General features: G+C 35.8%; 1 protein-coding gene across 1 annotated transcript; it reads left to right on the top strand.

Moving 5' to 3' along the window:
- LOC138712393 (uncharacterized) lies at positions 1-26,518 on the top strand. The gene is made up of 10 exons (XM_069844112.1): positions 1-354; positions 2,423-2,508; positions 3,786-3,926; positions 5,265-5,397; positions 6,721-6,857; positions 8,229-8,345; positions 10,401-10,650; positions 13,885-14,114; positions 21,378-21,592; positions 25,446-26,518. The coding sequence occupies exons 1-10, from the start codon at positions 152-154 to the stop codon at positions 25,614-25,616; spliced, it is 1,683 nt and encodes a 560-aa protein (XP_069700213.1). The 5' UTR covers positions 1-151; the 3' UTR covers positions 25,617-26,518.
- The last annotated feature ends 98 nt before the right edge of the window (positions 26,519-26,616 follow it).

The following is a 26,616-nucleotide window of genomic DNA, read 5'->3' as shown; positions in this document are numbered from 1 at the left end:
TTTGCATGGGTCTTAAATACGTGTACAAAACAGCTTTTAAATTAAGAATTCTTATCTTTCCGCATTAGCATTACCGTAACAAGCCCCTTTCCGTTTAAAAGGTATCGTTTTAAGGAAGTCGTAACTCTATACAATAACTGTGAGCTGTAACATGCGTAAATTGCATTGCTTTCCCTGGAGCCAATCTGTGTTCTATATATTGCTGTTACTCTTCACAGACAACTTTCTAATTGTTGTCTCTGCTGGTATTGTCGCGTCACACAACAGCGTCCCGCAGTTCGAGCTGTACAAGCCGGAAAATGTGACGTTCAATGTGATGCTCCTGCTACCTGGGATAGTGCTCATGTTATTCTGGTGAGTGCAGCTGCCACATTTTGCACTTTCTATTTTTTACGAATTGTTCTTATTATTATTATTTACTTTTTATTTGTTTTGGAGCATATTTATTTATTCACATATTTACTTATTTTCTTTATTAGATTGGTGTATAAGTTGGTAGCATAAATAAAATAACACTTGGTTGCTATGGAAACATGGACAGCAGATGAATGAAAGTGCAGAACAACGCTACAAACGTTTGCACCAATCCAATATTTATTTATTTATTTATTTTGTCCGTACATATTTATTTATTTATTGACTCATTTATTTACTTATTTTATTTATTTATACTGGCAGATTTAAGGCCGTAGTACTTTCTCTTGCACTCCACGTCACAAAATACAAAATCAGTGAAATTAAACGAAAAGTGAAAAGAATTAAAATGCTAACATATTACAAAATAGTAATAAAATTGAGACGATGCAAAATTAAAATAATACCACAATGTTTGAAATTAAAATACAGATTAGAATACGACATAATACAATCAGTATAAATAAGAGAGGAAAAAATTAGGGACAATGCAACAAATGGAATGTAATGAAATAATAAAAACCAAATTTAAATAAAAACCATAACAGAAAAAGCTATGATGATGAATTAATCTGGTGCTCAACTGAGTATAGTGATGGCACAAAATATATTATATTGGTATAGTATTTCAAAGGAAACTACTCGTAATCTCTGAGCAGGATTCAACTAAATTCAAATGATACATTTGTGACCCTATCACAGTGTATTATATACAGTCGCGAAGCTCAATACGTAGTAAATATGCAAACATTAGGTACTTGCTCACCACTAGGATCGCTAATATCGCCTCATTACAGGCAATGTAAAATAGTACCGTCACAGTCTATTGTTTCTAGCACCCTTAAAACTTAAGCTTCGTGACTGTATATAGTAGACTGTGACCCTATCAGAAACGGATCCGATAGTAGGGCGCTAGTGTGCTTCGCTAAATATCGATAGTACACTGGGCTTGATCGATTACCACGCTATATTTTGATCAAAGAGTATAACTATAGCAATATTATTCTAACTAGGCCTATTCTGTGCTCTTGGTTTTGTTCTTTTGTGCTTGCTGTTTGTGTATAAACAGCTGTTAGAGAGGCGGCCATTTTTCTCTATGTCCAACGCTTACTGCTTATACATCCATCGCTTATGCATGGTTTATTAGTAACGTTTTCTGTCCCAACACTGCATAAGTCAGTATAAAAATTATACACCTTTATTAGTAAGACCTTCAATATATATATAATACATTTGTAGAAGTATTTATTGTTTAAATTACTGTGTTTGATCTGAATTGTTTTGTAGGAGAGCCATTAGAATGAGTCTATGATAAAATAAGAAATATAATTGAAGACCTCCCTGGAAAAAGGATGTAACAACAAATTATTGAAATATTTGGCTTAGGTGAAAAAAAGTAATTTTGAAGCATGATTTATAACAATAAATTATTGCGTTAAATAGCTGAATAAACTTGTATCCTTGATTAGTCAAATGGTTCTGCTAGTAAATAGCTTATTTTTTTTTAGTTTCTTATTTAACGATGCTGTATCAACTACTAGGTTATTTGGCGTCGATGAGATTGGTGATGGTAAGAAGGTATTTGGCGAGATGAGGCCGAAGATTCGCCGTAGATTATCTGGCATTCTCCTTACGGTTGGGGAAAACCTCGGAAAAAACCCAACCAGGTAATCAGCCTAAGCGGGGATCGAACCCGCGCCCGAGCGCAACTTCAGACCGCCAGGCAAGCGCCTTAACCGACTGAGCCACGCCAGTGGGTGTAAATAACTTACAGTTTTGTTGGTTATATCCTTATTCCAGGGGGGTCTTCAATTCACGCGAAAAAGCAAGTCCATCATTCTAGCAAACACCATAAAAATGCAAGAGTGATCTGTAGCTAAGGAAGTGACGTCAGATGTTGAAACTTCCGTATCGTTTTCTCTATTTGACCCTTGAGCAGAAACGATTCACGTTAAAATCCGCTAAAAGAGTGTAAATCGTACATAACTTAATATTTTTTGTCACGCAGGCAAAACGTCTATCCGATGACAATGTCCAAGACATCACGAACTTATACAGTGAACAGTCTATATCCAGGATACACGAGGCAGAATGGTAAGTCTTGACTTTGTACAATTTCATGCCAGGTCCTCCCAATTTCACTTATGGGCAGATCTCTCGTCTTATTCTGGTATGATGCGTAATTAACCTAACATTTTTGTGATGGAGTGTAAGAGCAAATCTCGTACCGGTATTATGTTAGTATCAAACAATTTAATACAGAGCAGGAGAGTACGCAAGGGGGGGGAGGTTATCGGGTTTGAACCCCTCCCCTTGAACTTTTTTTTAAATCACATATTTAGATTTGAATATTTTTTTAATCCATGACCGTTTTCCCTTCTCTAATTTTTCACTGTCAGAGTAACAAAATCTACATCGACATAAGGCATAGTCCTTCTACCCCTCCTTCAATATAATCCCTGTGCTTGGTGTTGCGGATCGTTCAAATTATAACAATGTTATCTTTATTATAGAGAGATCTACACGCTGTTTCAAAATATAGTTACAAAATATAGTGTGTCCAAAATATTTTTTCCGTTTTGAACAGTAGCAGACAGTTTCCGTTTCCGCGTTGGACAGTTTCCGTTTTATTCAGGAAAAATTACACATAATACATACAAATTTCGCCGGGACCAATAAACTGTTCCGAAATAGACAGGATTCCGGATTATTCAGGTTCCGATTTAAACAGGTATCACTGTATTACACTTTCTTGTTACACACAACATGAGCTATTTCTCTGAAAATCTGCAGGGTTATTTCACTTCCAACCTGTATATAATTTTTAAGACCTCTATCATATTTCCAAGTTTGTTTTCTTCCAAAACAACGCCAATCCTTGTTTAAAAGTTTGTGTTATTGTGCATGTCACTTGAAAACTCGCTCAGTCTGTAGATCGGTATATAAAAAAAACTAGTCCAGTTCTTTCATAAAAATGGACTGAACGGATCAGACTCTTCAATTGTTTATTACGTAAGCAGTGATCTCTAAGTGCAGCTTATGCCGATAGCACGTGAATGTAAAGGCCAATAGAAAGCGACAAGTGATTTTGTTTACCCCACTTTATAGTAAGAATAGCAAGAGAACAGACCTAAGAACAATGTGTAACAGCAAGTTGTCATGTATAGGCTATACAGGTATAGCATGCATTTCGTTGCATATTCTTTGCTCATTATTATCTATTACTTTTCACTCCTAACCCCAGTCTCCCTCTTGTAATCCTCTTGCTTGCATGCTTTTGGTATTCTTTCTAACCACTTCTTCCTAGGCCTCCCTATTAGCAATCCTGCCGTTCTCGATACATATCATTACAAGGTTTCTCTGTGGTGCAGGCATGCTGGGCATATTCGGCGGCTACGTGCCTTGTGAGCGGGGCACCTGCACGTCCAAGGAGTACTGCGACCAGACCAGGGGCTCCGCCACCGGCTACTGCTACTCCCCTCAGACCGCCTCCAGGGGCGTCTGCTGCTCTTGTGAGTACCGGGCGAGCGAATGTGAAGGAGTGAGTTGACTGACTGACAAGGCGTTGGGTAGGTGAGTATGTGGATGCGCGGATGAACGAACGAATGAACGAACGAACGAACAAATAATTGAATTAACGAACGAACGAATGAACAAATGAATGGACGAATGAACGAACTAACAAATGGATGAATGAACAAATGAATGAACGAACTAACAAATGAATGAATGAACAAATGAATGAACGAACGAATTAATGAACAAATGAATGAACGAACTAACAAATGAATGAACAAATGAATGAACGAATGAATTAACGAACTAAAAATGAATGAGCAAATGAATGAACGAATGAATTAATGAACAAATGAATGAACGAACTAACAAATGAATGAACGAATGAATTAACGAACTAAAATGAATGAGCAAATGTATGAATGAACAAAGGAATGAACGAGCTAACAAATGAATGAACAAATGAATGAACGAATGAACGAACTAACAAATGAATCAATGAATAAATGAATGAACGAATGAACTGACTAACAAATGAATGAACGAATGAACTGACTAACAAATGAATGAATAAATCAATCAGACCACGAGTGGAGAGATGAATATGGTTGAGTTACTTGATGGGTGGGTGGATGGATGGATGGATAGTTGAGTTGGAGGATGATTAAACGAATTCGTGTGAGTGAGTGAGTGAGTGAGTGAGTGAGTGAGTGAGTGAGTGATAGGAAGGAACGAGAAATTGATGTATAGAGGGTGGAAGTGTAATAGCCCTTAGGATTTTCCGAACGAATAGCCCATGTTGTAAGTTGTGTAACAAAAAAGTTAATACCATATTGGCAGGAAGTCCGTGTATTTTCCCAAATGTTTAACACTGTCTTATTCGGTAACTAACACGAGTAGGATCGTGATTTCTGTCCATATCGATATAAAATCGAATAAATAATAATTTATCCCTCTGGCGTATTTCAATATCGTGGATGGTTTTCGTGTAAATTTAATTTAAAAACCACTAATTTGAAACCACTGACCGATGCTCGCAACATTGCAGCTAGAAAGAGAGATGGGAGGTAGTTCACTAAAACAGAAAGACCTGAGTTAGTTGACCTCTTACATCTGAATTACGATAAGAAAGCGGCGGCGATGTTGCCGAACTGCTGAAACTTTCAACTTAATTTTATAATTAACCGTGCATGTAATCACAAAACGTAATATAGGTTTTCTATTCGTCCCTTTCAATCTGCAGAATTATTTCACTTCCACTCGCTTAAACGTCCTCATATTATGTACTAAGGAGCCACCATAAGGGGCCGGTAAATTAATGCTGTCTCTTACAGTCCAGGAATCTTGCGGCCAGACAACCAACGACGCCGTCGCTTTCTTTCGGAACCCGAACTACCCGCAGAGGAACCAGGAACCTGTCAACTGCGTCTTCACGATGGTTCCAGGAAGAGGAGTTTGTGGAGTCAGGTAAAACTCGTTAAAATAATGTTGATCTAAAAGGGATAATGCAATGGTGAACTGTTTATAAGAGGTGTAGATCGAACTTTTTCCATTGCTGGTGAAGAGATAGCAAATCAAAGTTTCCAAGATTGGTGAACAAAAATATGGTGCCAGAAGGAGCTCCTACTCGTTGGGATCGTTAGAGACACTAATCAGCTTTATTGACCACCGATAACCAGGCAAAGGGACGATCATCTGACAGTTCCAAGACAGAAATTGAAAAAAAGTAAAGATAAAATAAAATAAAATGCAAACGGAAGATGGAAATATTGTATAATAATAATAATAATAATAATAATAATAATAATAATAATAATAATAATAATAATAATAATAATAATAATAATAAATTTAATTAATTAATTTAAATTAATTAATTAATGTATTTATTTATTTAATTTATTTATTTAATTAATTTATTTATCTATTTATTTAAATTTATTTATTTATCTAATTTATTTAATTTATTTATCTAATTTATTTAATTTATTTAATTATTTATTTATTTATTTAAATGTATTTATTTATTTAAATTTATTTAATTAATTTATTTATCTATATATTTAATTAATTTATTTATCTATATATTTAATTAATTTATTTATTTATTTATCTAATTTATTTAATTTATTTATCTATTTATTTAATTTATTTAATTATTTATTTATTTATTTAAATTTATTTTTTTCTTTATTCAAATTAATTTAATGTATTTATTTATCTATATATTTTATTTATTTATTTATCTATATATTTAATTAATTAATTTATTTATTTATTTATCTAATTTATTTATTTATCTATTTATTTAATTTATTTAATTATTTATCTATTTATTTCTTTATTTAAATTAATTTAATTTATTTATTTATCTATATATTTTATTTATTTATTTATCTATATATTTCATTTATTTATTTATCTATATATTTAATTAATTAATTAATTTATTTATTTATCTAATTTATTTATTTATCTATTTATTTAATTGATTTAATTATTTAATTGATTTAATTATTTATCTGTTTATTTAAATTTCTTTATTTCTTTATTTAAATTTATTTAATTTATTTATTTATCTATATATTTTATTTATTTATCTATTTATTTAATTTATTTAATTATTTCTCTATTTATTTAAATTTATTTATTTATCTATATATTTTTTATTTATTTATTTCATTTATTTATTTATTTATTTACTTATTTATTTATTCGTAAAAAAATATGAGAAAGTAGGGCCTATGTGTCAACTTGGTTAGCACTGATTCTTATTCATTTGTTTTGCAGGATTGACTTCATTCAGGCAATCCTCGCCACTGCAATGAACAACGCCTGTCCGCAGGACTCCGTGACTATCCTGCACTACACACCAAACTCCACTGGCTTCAACGCTCCGTTCTGTGGACTCATAGATGGAATGTCCAGTGAGTTTATTCACTATAGTAGTAAAACTGGATCCTTTATTTTTTTTTTTCACACCATCACTTTCGTGGTTCATTTTAAATAACAAATAATAATAGCCACAAAGATAGTAATATTACACGCGTGAAACATGTTCATAAATGCCTCCCTGGTTCATAGAATTTCCAATTATCAGTCATATTTATCTGGAAGTCGTTGGTGGAACCGTAATGCACGAGAGAATGTTAACATAATTGTTAAAGTTTTAGCATGTGTTCACAAACATAATGTTAGTGCAGTTTTAACATTTAATTGAACGGTTTACATCAACTGTTTGTCTATGCGGATGACGTGAATATGTTAGGAGAAAATTCACTAACTATTAGGGAAAACACGGGAATTTTATTTGAAGCAAGTAATGAGATAGGATTGGAAGTATATAAATCCCGAAAAGACAAAATATGTCTGTATGATTATGTCTCGTGACCAGAGCATAGTACGGAATTCAAATATAAAAATTGGAAATTTATCCTTCGAAGAGGTGGAAAAGTTTAAATACCTTGGAGCAACAGTAACAAATAAAAATGACACTCGGGAGGAAATTAAACGCAGAATAAATATGGAAAATGCCTGTTATCATTAAGTTGAGAAGCTTTTATCATCCAGTCTGCTGTCAAAAAAGCTGAAAGTTAGAATTTATAAAACAGTAAATATTACCGGTTGTTCTGTATGGGTTTAAAATTTGGACTCTTAATTTGAGAGAGGGACAGAAGTTAAGGGTGTTCGAGAATAAGGTGCTTAGTAAAATATTTGAGGCTAAGAGGGATGAAGTTACAGGAGAATGGAGAAAGTTACACAACGCAGAGCTGCACGCATTGTATTCTTCACCTGACATAATTAGGAACATTAAATCCAGACGTTTGAGATGGGCAGGGCATGTAGCACGTATGGGTGAATCGAGAAATGCATATAGTGTTTGTTAGTTGGAAGACCTGAGAAAGAAACGACCTTTGGGGAAGCCGAGATGTAGATGGGAGGATAATATTAAAATGAATTTGAGGGAGGTGGGATATGTTGTTAGGGACTGGATTAATATTGCTCTGGACTGGGATCGATGTCGGACTTATGTAAAGTCATTTAAACAAGTAAGTTGATGAAACTGGCCCTTAGAAGCCTATTAGCTGGCAAGGACTATACCTCGCATTCGCCTTAGAGTTGGGAGAAACCTCGTAAGAAATGTAATCGGGTAATCAGTGGAAGGAAGATTCGAACCCACGCTCGAAAGCAGCGTTGGGTCAGAAGACCATCTTCTTAAATTCTTACGTTATCCCTTCTCCCTCTTTTTCTCCCTCCATATCTATGCTGGTTACACCTCTCAGATTCCTTTGTTCCAGCTGTGGTGCAAGTCGCAGAGTCCACCAAGGTGCAGGTCGTGGTCACCACCCAGAGCCCCAACGCCCTCTGGAATATCCGTCTCGCTCAGATCAACTGTTCTTTCGTACGACCACCAGGTAAGGGAAGCCTCTGATCAAGGTTGACTGGTAGACACGGGGTGTGAACCAGAACCGAACACTTCTGCTCAGAATGAGTCATTGGGATTGGTGTTATCCGGGCTAAAGGGCCGTGGTCTACTGGAACTGTTGCAACCATACGTTTCGTCTACTATTCCGGTAGACATCATCAGTAAGGCTCGGATTTTTAGGTACTAAAAATCGGGAAAATATTGATTTTTTATGTGCTAAAATCGGGAAAATATGTGACAAAAAAGGAAAAACTTTAATTATGTTTCAATTATTTATGTATTTATTCACACTGCAAATGGGTATATACCCGGTGGCAGTGGTAACTAATTACACTCAATAATGACAATTAATAATAAACACAACTAATAAAAAACGTCCACATCTGTGGAGTAACGGTCAGCGCGTCTGGCCACGAAACCAGGTGGCCCGGGTTCGAATCCCGGTCGGGGCAAGTTACCTGGTTGAGGTTTTTTCCGGGGTTTTCCCTCAACCAATACGAGCAAATGCTGGGTAACTTTCGGTGCTGGACCCCGGACTCATTTCACCGGCATTATCACCTTCATATCATTCAGACGCTAAATAACCTAGATGTTGATACAGCGTCGTAAAATAACCCAATAAAATAAAAAAATAAAAAACAATAATTAATAATAGTAATAATAATAATAATAATAATAATAATAATAATAATAATGATCTCTTTGGATTTATCAGAGCCTTTTCTTAGTACCCTCATCACAAAGTGTAACGCTCTCCATGCCTTTCCCGCTGTGTCAGTAACGTGTTCCCCCCAGCCGAGATCGCTGCTAAATGTTATTCCGAGGTATTTACATTTGTTAACTTCCGGAATGGTTTCACCCCCTAACGTATACGATGCGATTATTTTATTTCTTTTTCTTGTAAAGCTAATGGCTTTGCTCTTTAGAAAATTTATTTTCATTTTGTTGGCCATTGCGCAATCGTTTATTCTATTGAGGTCATTCTGAAGAAGAGTAATATCATTATGACTTCTTATTTCCCTATATACGATACAGTCATCCGCGAATAATCGAACCTTGACAAGCTGTTAACTGGCAGATCATTTACAAAAGCAAGGAATAGAAGGGGCCCCAAGACACTCCCCTGCGGGACCCCGGAAGTAATTTCTATTGGGCTCGATAATTCCTCCCCCACCCGTACTCTCTGAGTGCGAGAAGTTAAATGTTATGTGAATATAAACAATATACCGTACTGACCAGAATAAATCATGTCTCGCCAACTGCTGAAGAATTACAGTACACAATGAGATTCATCCTCAAGTTGTCCATAACAAATGACTGACAATCACGGAACACTGCCTTGTACTGGGAAAAAGAGCGCCCTGGCTATTGAGAAACAACATGTACTCCCTAGCGACATGTTTATGATTGGAAACGAAACAAAGGCAGCTGATGTTTATGAAATTATAATTTTTTCTGAATCAGCGCTATGATAACTTACAAGGCACTCCTAAATAACAAATCACTGTGTATGTGTGTTAGTTACAGTACAATTTTTTAGTAGTGACAGCTGTTGTCGCTTGTGGTGGGAGACAAGACTGCAGTTCCACGGATAGGCATTTCCGAGAAACAGTTGCCAGCTGTCACGTCTAAGCAACTGTACTGAACATTCGGGTGATGATTAATCTGAAATGGGGCTTTTGTCGAAAATTATTTGATGAAAACTTAGTTTTATGTGAATATTTGAAAATATCTATTTACATAAAAATGTCAAAATAATGTTTTTATGTGAAATAAAATTTAAAATATATGCTCAGGTAATCTTGTCCGAAACTTAAACACAATTACAAGTTTCCATTAAAGTGCAAATAAAACATTTATTTACCTAAGAATTATAGCCTTAGGCATAATCATCAGTGGCGAGGCACACGGGAGCGCAAAGATCTCCTTATCGTTCCGAGGACTGAGATTGTTTGCATGTCAGTATTTACGGTAGCTCTATTATCCCTGAAACGTTGTAAACGAACTTTTTTGACACCCTGTATAAATCCTCGGTCTGTTTCAGCGGTGGAAGGCTGCGGAATCGCCAACGTCCAGTACATGCAGAGCACCACCCCGCAGCCCATGTTCAGGCAGAAGCTGAGGCGCACGTCCCGCGGGCCGCTGGGCGCCTCCACGGCCAGGATAGTGGGGGGCGTGGAGTCGCCGTACAGGTACCCCTGGATGGTGGCCATCCTCCTGGATAACATCCTCCGGTGCGGCGGCTCGCTCGTCACTCACCAGTGGGTGCTCACCGCGGGACACTGCTTAGCCATGTAAGTCCACCGCCTTCCTTTTTACCCTCCTTCCCTCTTGATCTATTTCTAAGTTCTGTACATTCATCTTCTTCCTCTTGTACGCTTTCCTTAGCGTCTCTTTCCTTGTTATCAGGTCGATGCATAAGATCGTTGCGCTTTTGTTCGTCATGACAACACTGCGTTGTTAGGAGATTGTTTATCATTTGTCAATTGTTATTTGAAGTATTGTGTTTGTAAATACGCCTTCAATTCTTAAATTATTTGAACCTAAATATTTCACATCTGCTGCTTTACTACACAGTACAAATTATGGTCCACGGCTATATAATTCGATAATAAAATTTCATCCAGAATTGACTACTTTAAGCAATGAAATTTTCAGATCCAGAATTAAAAAATTTATATGACAGACTTCCCTGTATATATATTATGTACCATGTATTGTAAAACAAGTTTATTTCTATCCTAAGTGTATTTTTCTATTTTATCTTGGTTACTATATCAACATGACCTGCACTAATTATACTACTAACAATAATTTAATATTAATCCATCAATCTCAACATCGTCTCTTTTTTCACTCAGTTATTACTAGTATTATTATTTACTAATTTTATTATCCTCTTTATGTGAGCTTTTTTCTTAAGCATTTTGTCTACAAACTATGTGTATCTATGTAACGGAACTGTCCCCGAACACGAGCTTTGCTCTTTCGGGTATTTTAATGTAACGTTTTTATGTATATGTTGTTATTAAATAAAATCTAAATCTTAAAAAAAAAAAAAATCGGACTTTTAAGAAAGTTTGTGCTATTTGTGGGCTAAAGAAGATGAAGTGTCAATTGGAAACAAAACGAACACTTCCGACATATTCTTTTATTTTATTTTAGTAGGTTATTTTACGACGCTTTATCAACATCTTAAGTTATTTAGCGTCTGAAAGAGATGAAGATGATATTGCCGGTGAAATGGTCCGGGGTCCAGCACCGAAAGTTACCCAGCATTTGCTCACATTGGGTTAATGGAAAACCCCGGAAAAAACCTCAACCAGGTAACTTGCCCCACCCAGGAATCGAACCCGGGCCACCTGGTTTCACGGGCAGACGCGCTAACCGTTACTCCACAGGTGTGGAATTATTTTTTTTATGTCTGTAACAGGTCAAAGTCCCAATTACAATAGACAGTACAACTATTTGATTAGAACTTGGTATGATTGTTTAATTACCGTGTAAAAGCTATTCAGGAAAATTTTCCACAAAGCTTCGCAATTAAAACATATAGGTACCGATATACCTATTAGGTTTTCAAAATAATTAAAATTGTTTAGTAATAGTATACAGATAGTGTATATTAAGCATATACCGGTACAATGTTTATTTCCATAGGACCTATAGATTCTGAGATGTTATGTTTTATTTAACGACGCTCGCAACTGCAGAGGTTATATCAGCGTCGCCGGATGTGCCGGAATTTTGTCCCGCAGGAGTTCTTTTACATGCCAGTAAATCTACTGACATGAGCCTGTCGCATTTAAGCATATTTAAATGCTATCGACCTGGCACGGGATCGAACCCGCAACCTTGGGCATAGAAGGCCAGCGCTGTACCAACTCGCCAACCAGGTCGACTAGATTCTGAGGGGTTAACATATTGAAATACTAGTAAAATTACACTAGCGAAAAGTGTATAGGCTAGTTCGTCGAACTTCCTCGTATGTAGTGTAATGGCCAACTGCACTTGAGGAAGCTGAACAAACTATACCTTCCCCCTTAAAATAATATGGATTAGTCCACACCTGTGGAGTAACAGTTAGCGCGTCTGACCACGAAAGCAGGTGGCCCGGATGCGAATCCAGTTCGGAGCAAGTAACCTGGCTGAGGTTTTTTCCAGGGTTTTCCCTCAACCCAATATGAGCAAATGCTGGGTAACTTTCGGTGCTGGACCCTGGACTCTTATCACTGGCATTATCACCTTCATTTCATTCAGAAGCTAAATAACCTGAGACGTTGATACAGCGTCGTAAAATATCCCACTAAAAGGAAAGATGCAGTAGAACAGTGATGTCAAAGCAAGCGTATTTTTCTGATCTTGACGTCGTGCGCGGGCAGCAAGCGCTAAGTATGGAAAGAGGAAGGGTTGTGTATATGAATAAGCAACTTGTTGGATTAAGAAAACATTGGTGCACAAACTTCAAACGGAACGTGAAATTTTATGTCGTTATTTTTATATGGCTTCTTTCTGTTTGATATTATTTATATTGCCTGTAAAACAAAAGTACTAACACTGATTTCTTAATATTGCAGTTGTGTTTTAAATCTTAATAACATAATAGAGAGTTAAGAAGGAATATTCACTTAAATTCCATAGTAGTATAATATTATACTGTATTAAGTGATGAAACACATCATTCATAAAGAAAGTGATATTCCAAAGAAAGAGATTGAATATGACATGATAAGTTGGAATTTATATTGATGGTACCTTTAGCCTTACAAAAGTAATCAATAAACTAATCAAAACAATATTACAGTACAAAGCAAAGTTACCTAGGTGCTATATATGTTTTAAGTGTAACTAATATTACATAACAAAACTCTTATCGCATTATGCTTTTAAGGTGATATTGGTGAGCAACTTCCTATCATCAGAATATTAAATTATTTTCTCGAAATCTGCTGAAGCTATAGAGCTGACATTGTTACAACACATGGGCACGTATCTTTTGCTTATGATGTAACAGTAGTTGCTTTGTTAATTCATTTCCTTACAAACAATTTCCATGCGAATATTTTCAAAATTTTCAATACACTATCTTCAGTAATACGTATTTACGGTATATTATATTTACGAAAACATTCTGTAAGGCTACTAAATAAATAGGCCTATACCTGAAAATTTCACTTTTCTATACGAAAAGTTGAGAAAATATTTCTTTTGAATAAAAAAATCAAACTTGTGAAAAATGAGCATTAAAATTAAAACTTACATTCTTATAATGCACTCATACTTCTCAGGCAAATCTAAAAATTACCATGGATACAGTTTTAATAAGTTCTCTTCCCTTTATCTATTGAATCAGTGCTGGTCTTCATGAATATAGCTCGACCAAGCGGCATATACTGCCTCTTTCGTCTGTCTCTTTCCTTTCCGCTGTAAAGCGCTCAGGCTCTCCTGGGCTCTAAAGCGCGCGCTTGCTCCTGTGGGCATCAATTGTCGTGCCTGCAGTGCAACTTTAAAAGCTGCCTTGTTTGCAGACCTCAGGCACAGAACCTACCAGACATCAGTCGCCTGTCCGTGCTGCTGGGCGCACACAATTTGCGCATGCCGCAACCCCAGGATATGCAACAAGTGGCGAGCCAGATTAGCAACGTCGTGAGGCACCCGCAGTACTTCGTGGCCAGCAACGACATCGGAATGCTGCGTCTGGTCCAGCCCGTGGCTTACACCATATCCATCAGACCCATCTGCCTGCCGCAAAACCCCGGTAACACCATGCTCAATTATTTAGTGCAAAATCTCAAAATATGGGCCTATTCAACAACTTCAGAAACATTTCAATTACTTGGTCAATTATTATTATTATTATTTCATTTAACGACGATCAAAACTATATAGATTATTCAGTGTGATAATTCATTGCTGGCGAGAAACTAGCGACAGACTTTGCCTGGAACCTTCTGGGCATAGGAATGTTTACGTTAAGAAATCTGTAACACGGGACACACTGTTTCATTTCTCAGTAGACGTTAGGCTAAGCACGCACCTTCCTTTAAATTCACCCATCTATCTCACTTTAAAATCAATCTTTGTCACTTTAAAGTTAATCGGTCCACCTAGCCACTGAACTCCCTTTAAAATAAATAAATCTATCTACTGAACATCCTTTAAATTCAATCCATCTATCTCACTTTAAAATCAATCAATCTTTGTCACTTTAAAGTTAATCAGTCCACCTAGCCACTGAACTCCCTTTAAAATAAATAAATCTATCTACTGAACTCCCTTTAAATTCAATCCATCTAGCTCACTTTAAAATCAATCCATCTTTGTCACTTTAAAGTTAATCAGTCCATCTCCCTTTAAAATAAATGAATCTATCTACTGAACTCCCTTTAACTTCAATCCATCTATCTCACTTTAAAATCAATCAATCTTTGTCACTTTAAAGTTAATCAGTCCACCTAGCCACTGAACTCCCTTTAAAATAAATAAATCTATCTACTGAACACCCTTTAAATTGAATCCATCTATCTCACTTTAAAATCAATCAATCTTTGTCACTTTAAAGTTAATCAGTCCACCTAGCCACTGAACTCCCTTTAAATTCAATCCATCCAGCTCACTTTAAAATCAATCCATCTTTGTCACTTTAAAGTTAATCAGTCCATCTCCCTTTAAAATAAATGAATCTATCTACTGAACTCCCTTTAAGTTCAATCCATCTATCTCACTTTAAAATCAATCAATCTTTGTCACTTTAATGTTAATCAGTCCACCTAGCCACTGAACTCCCTTTAAAATAAATGAATCTATCTACTGAATACCCTTTAAATTCAATCCATCTATCTCACTTTAAAATCAATCCATCTTTGTCACTTTAAAGTTAATCAGTCCACCTAGCCACTGAACTCCCTTTAAAATAAATAAATCTATCTACTGAACACCCTTTAAATTCAATCCATCTATCTCACTTTAAAATCAATCAATCTTTGTCACTTTAAAGTTAATCAGTCCACCTAGCCACTGAACTCCCTTTAAAATAAATAAATCTATCTACTGAACTCCCTTTAAATTCAATCCATCTATCTCACTTTAAAATCAATCCATCTTTGTCACTTTAAAGTTAATCAGTCCATCTCCCTTTAAAATAAATGAATCTATCTACTGAGCTCCCTTTAAATTCAATCCATCTATCTCACTTTAAAATCAATCAATCTTTGTCACTTTAAAGTTAATCAGTCCACCTAGCCACTGAACTCCCTTTAAAATAAATAAATCTATCTACTGAACACCCTTTAAATTCAATCCATCTATCTCACTTTAAAATCAATCAATCTTTGTCACTTTAAAGTTAATCAGTCCACCTAGCCACTGAACTCCCTTTAAAATAAATAAATCTATCTACTGAACACCCTTTAAATTCAATCCATCTATCTCACTTTAAAATCAATCCATCTTTGTCACTTTAAAGTTAATCAGTCCATCTCCCTTTAAAATAAATGAATCTATCTACTGAGCTCCCTTTAAATTCAATCCATCTATCTCACTTTAAAATCAATCAATCTTTGTCACTTTAAAGTTAATCAGTCCACCTAGCCACTGAACTCCCTTTAAAATAAATAAATCTATCTACTGTACACCCTTTAAATTCAATCCATTTATCTCACTTTAAAATCCGTTTAAAATCAATCCATCTTTGTCACTTTAAAGTTAATCCATCTATCTCACTTTAAAATCCGTTTAAAATCAATCCATCTTTGTCACTTTAAAGTTAATCAGTCTATCTACCTTTAAAATAAATGAATCTATCTACTGAACTCCCTTTAAAATAAATTAATCTATCTCTGAACACCCTTTAAAATCAATCCATCTTCCTCACTTTAATGTTAATCGGTCCATCTCCCTTTAAAATAAATTAATCTATCCACTGAACTCCCTTTAAAATAAATGAATATATCTACTGAACTTCCTTTAAAATAAATTAATCTATAATAAATGAATCTATCTACTGAACTCCCTTTAAAATAAGTTAACCTATCTACTGAACTCCCTTTAAAATCAATCCATCTCCCTCACTTTAAAATCCCTTTAAAATCAATCCATTTTTGTCATTTTAAAGTTAATCAGTCCATCTCCCTTTAAAATAAATCAATCTATCCACCGAACTCCCTTCAAAATAAATGAATCTCTTTACTGAACACCCTTTAAATTCAATCCATCTATCTCTCTTTAAAATCCCTTTAAAATCAATCCATCTTTGTCATTTTAAAGTTAACCAGTCTATCTCTCTTTAAAATAAATGAATATATCCACTGAACTCCCTTTAAAATAAAGGAATCTATCCACTGAACTCCCTTTAAAATCAATCCATCTCCCTCACTTCAAAACCATTCTGTCTATCTGCCTTTAAAGCAGATCTGTTCATCTCCCTTTAAAATCAATCCATCTACATCACTTTAAAACCAATCAGTCTATCCGCCTTTAAAATAAATTAATCTATATCTCTTTAAAATCAATCAGTCCATTATGCCTTTAAAATCAATTAATCTAGGTACCTCTCTTTAAAACCTACTGTACCAGTACATAGCCCATTAAAATCATTCAGTCTGTCCATCTGTCAGACTGTCCTTCCATTTACCAGTCAGTTGTCTCCCAGTAGTTTGGTTATACCATAGTCTACTACATACAGTCACGAAGCTTGAGTTTTGAGGATGCTAGAAACAATAGACTGTGCCGGCACTATTTTGCATTGCCTGTAATGAGGCGATATTAGCGATCCTAGTAGTGAGCAACTATCTAATGTATGCATATTTACTACGTACTGAGCTTCGTGACTGTATATACTAGACTGTGGTTATACTTTCATAAGTTCAAAATATTGTGCTATGTTACTATCCACGGACTCTACTGAAATGTTTCCTCCAGATAAGTTACACAGACGTGACAGGAAAACGACAGATGTAAGGAACCGATTTTTTTCCGAATAATCCGAGTCTGGGGAAAGCGACACTACATGCAATTTGGTGTCAAGCCCTAGTCATTAATAATAAAAATTAGCCACGGAGCAGTGGACTGTCGTACAACGCGCATAGGTAACACGTCGTCCTATGCCATCTACAGTAGCCAAAGGCAACAGTGGGTGGAAAGGCTATTCCCCTCCCTTGCACTTCCAACCCCCACTTAAGCTCTTACGTTCCTTTGAAGGGTTGCTTACAAAACAACTTTCACACGTCTGCAAATACATCGCGTGACAAAGTATACATACATTAAAATAAACGGTGCTTAGGCATAAAAAAATGTCTATCGTTATTTCGATTTAGTTTTTGTACGCAGCATTGCAATGCTTTCACTACAGGTAAACCATGTGTACACTCTATTTGTAATATACAGAATAAAAGCTACATTAATACGCAAGAATGGCTTTCAATGTGTACTTGATGTAAAAAGGATATTTTATTAATGTTAAAGTAATTCATTTGCATTTCGATTGAAACCGCCCATCCATAGCCTACTCTTTCGGAACTTAACTTTACAAAAGCAACAGTGACGATAACAGGAATAATCACACATTATTACAAGCACAAGTAATAAATTACATTCACTTACCCTTTCTTTCGCCCATTAGTCACCTCTGCCGCTTCTTCGATGCTACGAACTAATAATCCAAGTCACAGAATGTTCAAAATGGAACAGGTACTCAATATTCGTTATCGTATATTCTAATCCACACTAACCGGGGTACAATGCCCCAACATCGAAACGCACTTATCGTAAAGTTCCTTTCAGTTTGAGAAATGAAATCTTGATAAGCACAAATACACATTTAGATCATTATTCAGAGCACTGAAACAACTTTTAACTCAAATCCAAACTTTCACTGCAATTCTTTTCACTTATCGGTACCCATACGTTCGTTCATTATGGCTTCACGGTTTCCCGCCCGTCATACAAACCCTTATGCCACATAAATTCGACAGTTTACATAACAAATTCCCTTCAATATTGTTAATGTATATGCCGACATTTCCTTAAACAAAAAACAATTTTATGTCCGTGCACAAAATAATTTCGTATTACTTTCAATTGCTAACAAGCAACAACACAAACACTACGAAACAAAACAACGTCGTAACGAAGAAAGAGAAAAAAACTATCGTCATCTGATGATATAATGTGCTACCAATATTATAGAATATAATTTTCCATCACACCGCTATTGCATATACACATTTATATTAAAAAAACCCACTTTACACCAAACCAGGAAATTTCGTCTTGGCGAACTTGGTTCGACTTGCTTCTAAGAATCACCGCTAGGGTCGTGTATGCAACTTTACCAGAATCCCTAACAGATGTCACTCTCTAATTTATTACGTCATACGGCAAATTCACATTGTTTTCATAGCTATGCAAATAAAAAAAAAAGTGGGATAGGGTTACTACATAACTACAAGAACAATGAAACTTATACCACTTATAGGCCTACTTAACTATTACATAGTTAAGAAAACCTATTTAAAAACTGGACATATTCCCAATAACCAAATATTTTTATGCAGATTGGCAGACTGCAAAAGACTGTGAAGACCCAGTAGAGAGATCTTTATTATTAATTCGAAATTTTGAAATACTGGTAGGCCTATATCAGTCCAGAAATTTTAGGTAACCATAAAGATACTCAATTCCAGAAAACAGATGAAGAGTCTGTAAGTGCCAATAATGAAAAAGGACAATAAAAAATTAATTTTCAGAAACCATCTGAAAACATTCATACATAGTGTTCTGCCCAACGGCAGGTCTTTCACTGCAAACCCAGCTTTCTCCAATATTTCCTATTTTCTACCTTCCTCTTTATCTCTGGATATGATCCGTTTTATCTTAATGTCGTCTATCATCTGATATCTCTTTTCCCATTCACTACTTCTTCCAGTGCATCCTTCAGCAGGCAGTTCTTCTCAGGCAGTGATCCAACCAATTCCTTTTCCTCTTCCTGATCACTTTCAGCACCATTCTTTCTTCACCCTCTCTTTCTGAAAACGTACTTACTTACAAATGGTTTTTAGACAACCCGCAGGTTCATTGCCGCCCTCACATAAGCCCGCCATCGGTCCCTATCCTGAGCATATCCCACCTCCCTCAAATACATTTTAATAATATCCTCCCATCTACGTCTCGGTCTCCCCAAAGGTATTTTTCCCTATGGCCTCCCAACTAACACTATATGCATTTCTAGATTTGCCCATACGTGCTACATGCCCTGCCCATCTCAAACGTCTGGATTTAATGTTCCTAATTATGTCAGGTGAAGACTATAATGCGTGCAGTTCTGCGTTGTGTAACTTTTCCATTCCTCTGTAACTTCATCCCTTTTTACTTACAAATAATTTTTAGAGAACCCATAAGTTCATTGCAGCCCTCACATAAGACCACCATCGATCTCTATCCTGAGTAAGATTAATCCAGTCCCTACCATCATATCCCACCTTCCTGAAATCCATTTTAATATTATCCTCCCATCTACATCTCGGCATTCCCAAAGCACTTCATCCCTCTTAGCCCCAAATATTTTCCTAAGCACCTTATTCTTAAACAGCCTTAACCTCTGTTTCTCTCTCAAAGTGAGAGTCCAAGTTTCACAACCATAGAGAACCGGTAATATAACTGTTTTATAAATTCTAACTTTCATATTTTTTTTAAGGAGACTGGATGACAAAAGCTTCTCAACTGAATAATAACAGGCATTTCCCATATTTATTCTGGATTTAATTTCCTCTCGAGTGTCATTTATATTTGTTACTGTTGCTCCAAAATATTTGAATTTTTCCACCTCTTCAAAAGATAAATTTTCAATTTTTATATTTTCATTTCTTACTATGTTCTGGCCACGAGACATAATGTTATACTTTGTGTTTTTAGGATTTACTTCCAAACTTATCTCTTTACTTGCTTCAAGCAAAATTCCAGTGTTTTCCCTAATCGTTTGTGGATTTTCTCCTAACATATTCACGTCATCCACATAGACAAGCAGCTGATGTAACCCGTTCAATTCCAAACCCTCTCTGTTATCCTGGACTTTCCTAATGGCATACTCTAGAGCAAAGTGAAAAATATGCTAATAATATTATGTATTAGTAATTCTTTTTTATGTATGAACTTCTAAATCTTTTTATATGAGATTTGCAAGATAATCTAAATGCTTATTTAAAGAAATTGTAATTATTATCTTATTAAACTGATTTAGGTGAAAACAACAGACTTTGTTATTTTCCTGTAATGTCACTTAATTCATTCGTGTTACATTCTCACATTTTTCTTCAGATCTAACCACATTTACTGGCTCAGTATGTGTGTTTCCTTCTATTGAATCTTATTCAGTGTTTACATACATTGGTTCGCATGTATTCGTGGTATAGGTGAATAATTTCATGGTATAGGTGCTCGATTGGACTTTCCAAGTTGTGTTGCTTTGGTTTTCTTCCTCTCTCTATAAACCCTGCATTGTCGGCTTCGGTCATTTTGAGCTTAATTGATGCCTTTCGAGCTCCTCTTTCATCCGATATGCATTTCTTGTATTTTGACTCGGACTTTGGCTGCAAATATTTCGACATTTCGATTTTTAGCCACATTTTTTTTTTTTTTGGGATTCTCACTTACAACTTTTCACTATCCGTTTAGATACTTACGATTTATCTTTTCCTGATTAGATTTAGTTCAGACGAATCGTTTGAGATTCATATCACTATCCTACCATGTTGCAATCTGGAGCTATCAGACTTGAAAATGCATGACTTGGAGTGAAAGAACCAAAAATGGCGAACATTTGCCTTGCTCCCTGCGCATGCGCGTGATTTTGAAGTAGCTATTGTTAGTTACTGAAGTCAGTTTTCATATTTTGGGTATCGGTTGTACTTTTTGAGATATTAGCTGAAGTGCTATACCTTTTTTTCTTACCCAACTTTTCCTACAGGGTACAGGTTTTAAAGATGTATCAACGCCAAAATAATCAATTGAATCTCGTCCATTGCAGGACAGACATATGCTCACGCTACAGGTGTGATCGCTGGCTGGGGTCTGACGGGCCCCAACGGTACAGTTCAAACATCCATCCTCATGTCTGCATCCGTCACCATCCTGGACAACGCTGTGTGCAACCAGCTGTGGTCTGCGCAGAACGTCCGGATCGACGACTCCATGATGTGCACAGAGACTGGGATGCAGCCTGGCAAGGCAGCGACGTGTGGGGTGAGAGACTCTTTGCTAACACTTTGACGCCAAAGTCTGACCTCTCTGCTGTAAGTGACCTGAACTAAAGTCTAGCTCTAGTTGACGTGTTTTGCACCTCACATTTTTACACAACCTTCACTCAGGTCTTGAGCACTTCGTTACATTCCATGAATATGTCTCAACTCTAAGGCCATGACAGTTTTGCCCTGAGGTGTGCAAAGGGGTGAGTTTCATAAAAGTACTACTCAAGTGATAATAATAATAATAATAATAATAATAATAATAATAATAATAATAATAATAACGATAATAATACTAATAATGATAGTGATGATAATAATAATGATAAATAATAACAAATGATGATGATGATAATAATAATAATAATAATAATAATAATAATAATAATAATAATAATAATAATAATAACTTTGCTCTACAGTATGCCATTAGGAAAGTCCAGGATAACAGAGAGGGTTTGGAGTTGAACGGGTTACATCAGCTGCTTGTCTATGCGGATGACGTGAATATGTTAGGAGAAAATCCACAAACGATTAGGGAAAACACGGGAATTTTACTGGAAGCAAGTAAAGCGATCAGTTTGGAAGTAAATCCCGAAAAGACAAAATATATGATTATGTCTCGTGACCAGAATATTGTACGAAATGGAAATATAAAAATTGGAAATTTATCTTTTGAAGAGGTGGAAAAATTCAAATATCTGGGAGCAACAGTAACAAATATAAATGACACTCGGAAGGAAATTAAACACAGAATAAATACGGGAAATACGTGTTATTATTCAGCTGAGAAGCTTTCATCATCCAGTCTGCTGTCAAAAAATCTCAAAGTTAGAATTTATAAAACAGTTATATTACCGGTTGTTCTGTATGGTTGTGAAACTTGGACTCTCACTTTGAGAGAGGAACATAGGTTAAGGGAGTTTGAGAATAAGGTGCTTAGGAAAATATTTGGGGCTAAGAGGGATGAAGTTACAGGAGAATGGAGAAAGTTACACAACACAGAACTGCACGCATTGTATTCTTTACCTGACATAATTAGGAACATTAAATCCAGACGTTTGAGATGGGCAGGGCATGTAGCACGTATGGGCGAATCCAGAAATGCATATAGAGTGTTAGTTGGGAGGCCAGAGGGAAAAAGACCTTTAGGGAGGCCGAGACGTAGATGGGAAGATAATATTAAGATGGATTTGAGGGAGGTGGGATTTGATGATAGAGAATGGATTAATCTTGCTCAGGATAGGGACCGATGGCGGGCTTATATGAGGGCGGCAATGAACCTCCGGGTTCCTTAAAAGTAAGTAAGTAATAATAATAATAATAATAATAATAATAATAATGCCAGTAATCATAATAATAATAATAATAATAATAATAATAATGTCAGTAATAATAATAATAATAATAATGCCAGTAATAATAATAATAATAATAATAATAATAATAATAATAATAATGATGATAATAATAATGCCAGTAATAATAATAATAATAATAATAATAATAATAATAATAATAATAATAATAATAATAATAGCCAGGAGAATTAATCATAAATAATGTAACAGAAGTTGTAAACAGTTAACTGGTACTAGTGACAATACAAAAAAAAAACACGTAGTGCTGGTTTGTGGGGATGGTGGTGAAGATGGTAAAACATCAGAAGTCTTATTTAAAGAAAACCAAATGAATAAAAATATTTTATTTATTTACTTAGTTGTACAATGTTATCACATCTTAGGGTGACCACACATCCTCTTTTTGTCTGGACATGTCTTCCTTTTTAGGTCTTTGTCCGGGGTCCAGGTGGATTTTTAAAAAATCAAGAAACGTCCTCCTTTTCGTAACTTGTTTGTATGCCTGATATTTTTAAATTACCTGATTTAAAGCCTTTTTTAACTAATGTGCCTGTAGGTGGCAGCAGCATCGATGGAATATACTCTTTGCCAACGATCCTCCTTGTTATGGTCGTTGCTCACAGGTATAGGTCTCGCAACCATGGATTACCGACGGAAGGAATGCGAATCAAACACTGCGATAAGGAAGAGCGGGCGAGCGGAAAGGTCACGAGATAGCTTGAATGATATTCAAGAATACAATCGGAAGAGAAATGACATCGATAGAATCAGTCTTGCGTTGTGATAGTTACATTACGACTTTATTTTGTTCCATTGCATGTGAATACGTGTCTTGTATCGCACGGTATTATTATTTCATTCGTAAACATATGTTGCGCGTTTAATTAGCTTCGAATTTCTCTCTTGCTACGTTCTTTATTTCCACAGCAATGTCCTCATCTTTTGTTCATCTTCTTGGAAGAGACAGTACTTCCATCGGCCTGCACCTCTCCCTCCTTGGTGTGCCTACATACGCTCATCAAAACAGACAGCAACGCCACCATTGCTTTTCGGTAATAGCTTCTTGCGCGAGTTATTGCTAGTAAATCGAGAGATCGAGGTGTGAATGTAAATCTAAATAGATATTTTCTGTCCTCTTTAATATATAATTATAGTTCCCTTGACTTTCATGTGTAGCTAACTGTAAAATCATTATTATTAAGTTTTATCATAATTATTTTGTAATCAAATATATGTTGTTGTTGCAAATCAAGATTTCAGGTATAACTCCCTGTAAAGTTGATTTGAATAATTTCGAGGGAAAAATTGTTCCGGAGCCGGGTATCGAACTCGGTGGCGGTTAGAGTTCCCGAGTAGCTCAGTGGTAGAGCGTTGGTACGTTAAACCAAAGGTACCGGGTTCGATACCCGGCTCCGGAACAATTTTTCCCTCGAAATTATTCAAATCAACTTTACAGGGAGTTATACCTGAAATCTTGATTTGCATAATACACGTCACTGTTCGTTAACAGAAAACCACAATTTAAGTCACACAGAGTTAGTGTGCACTCGAAGTTGGTTGCTTGACGGTTGTCAGCCCACTTTGAGGTCTGTGGATATAGAGGGAAAAATTGGATCGGTGTCGGTTAGAGTTCCCGAGTAGCTCAGTGGTAGAGCGTTGGTACGTTAAACCAAAGGTCCCGGGTTCGATACCCGGCTCCGGAACAATTTTTCCCTCGAAATTATTCATATGTTGTTGTTGTTTTTTAATGCCAGGCGTTTGACAATAAAGTCATATGACCTCTTGCACTCCAATATTTTTCAAAGATATTATCATGGTCAGCCACTGAAGCACAGATTTTGAGGTGTTCCAAATCCATTGCTTGGTTTGAGTTGCACAATGGGCAGTTAGGGGACTGATATATTCCAATTCTATGCAGGTGTTTGGCCAAACAATCATGGCCTGTTGCCAATCTAAATGCAGCTACAGACGATTTTCGTGGTAAATAGGGGAATTAACTGTGGATGCAGAGGGTTCCAATTTTTCCCACGAGATTGTGTTATCAAATTTTGTTTGTTGAAGTCTAAGTAGTAATCAAATATATATTAATATGCTTTTAAGTATGATACAAGCCTAAATCTGTAATGTAAATATTTTGTAATAAAATAGATATTGACATAAATTAAAGTATAATATAGGCTTTAGCCTATATCTAAGTACATATTTTCTGTCCTCTTTTTTCGAACAATGTCCTCCTTTTTGAAGCTTTGTGTCCTCTTTTTTATCAATGTGAATCTGGTCACCCTATCACATCTTCCTGTTTATCGTCATCCTCCAGTTGTTTTCGTCCTCTGAATTTCCTTCTCTCAATACTTTGTTTTATTTACAATCCTATAACACATCAACTACTGTACATGGTACACAGTCAACAGTATTGTATTTATAATGGGTCCAATAACATACAGAACTATGAATTTTAGCATGTTTTAAAGACGTACAATATTTTTCTAGGGTGACAGTGGAGGACCCCTGGCAGTGCAAGAACAAAATGGATTCTACAGTGTTGTTGGAATCACTAGCTTTGGAGCCCCTCCCATATGCGGTAATCCGCTGTTGCCAGATGCATGGACTCGTGTGACGGCGTACTTGGGATGGATTTACCTCGTGCTAACTGAAGTGTGACCAAGTGGTCAATTTCAGCTTTTCCTGCCTCAGTTCTGGTATCCCTCCCTTGCTTTCCCCTTGATTTTCCTTCCTATAAACAGTAATATCATTCAAAACATGATAAAGGGAATAAATGTTGTGAAACCTATGACATTATACAGACATCAAAGATCCATACGGGACTCGAACCCATGAAAACACAGCCTCTAGCCTGAACCTTCAACCAGTATGTAAGTGTCCATCTGTGTCCTCTGTCAGGCAGGGAATTGCTTGAAACATATTCCAGCAATGAAGAAAGGACTGATGCAACAATTACGTCAATTGCAATGGATACCTGCACATTGCGGAATTGCTGGAAATGAAACTGCTGACTTTCTTGCCAAAAAAGGATCCAATTTAATTCAGAATACAAATACAAGCCTACCTTTTACATCCATCAAAAGACTAATTAAAAATAAATATAAAATCAAGCAAAACCACGCACTATGTACCAAAGCCAAAGATAAAAAATGGAGCATTTTAATAAAAAAACCAGAAATTATTCCAGAAATCCCACGTAAATCTGCAGTAGCAAAATTCAGACTGCTTACAGAACACGATTATTTGGTCAAACACTTGAATAAAATAGGAATTTACACAAATCCAAATTGCCCTCTATGCAACAAAGAAGAAGAAATGACTGAAGATCATCTACAAACCTGTGAAGTTCTACCTGATGGATCCACCACAGACAAATATTGGAGAGCAAGAACACTAATGGCTTCGTTGCCAAAGCCTGGCATTAGATAACAACAACAATTACGTCACATGCAGGAAATACCTTGGACCTCGATGCTTATTTTAAAGTACAATGTAAATATAATACACTTTTTCTTTATACATTATACTTAGTAAAAAATAAACTTGATGTTTTGCTTAAAGTTGTGTCTAATTATTCACAAAATCCTTACACAGATCCCCTATCATCCACATGTTCATGTAACAAACTTGAGTTAGCTAACATTCAAGACCACACTGC

Source organism: Periplaneta americana, chromosome 2 (assembly GCF_040183065.1).
Source record: "Periplaneta americana isolate PAMFEO1 chromosome 2, P.americana_PAMFEO1_priV1, whole genome shotgun sequence".
In the NCBI taxonomy this organism is placed as follows: domain Eukaryota; kingdom Metazoa; phylum Arthropoda; class Insecta; order Blattodea; family Blattidae; genus Periplaneta; species Periplaneta americana.
Note: the sequence above shows the minus strand (reverse complement) of the source record. Positions and strands in the feature narration are given on the sequence as shown.

Excerpts from the sequence above, each read along its gene's own strand:
- LOC138712393 (XM_069844112.1), top strand. The coding sequence starts at position 152 with ATGCGTAAATTGCATTGCTTTCCCTGGAGCCAATCTGTGTTCTATATA. Across the intron at positions 355-2,422 it reads ATAGTGCTCATGTTATTCTG|GCAAAACGTCTATCCGATGA; the intron begins GTGAGTGCAGCT and ends TTTGTCACGCAG. Across the intron at positions 2,509-3,785 it reads AGGATACACGAGGCAGAATG|GCATGCTGGGCATATTCGGC; the intron begins GTAAGTCTTGAC and ends TCTGTGGTGCAG.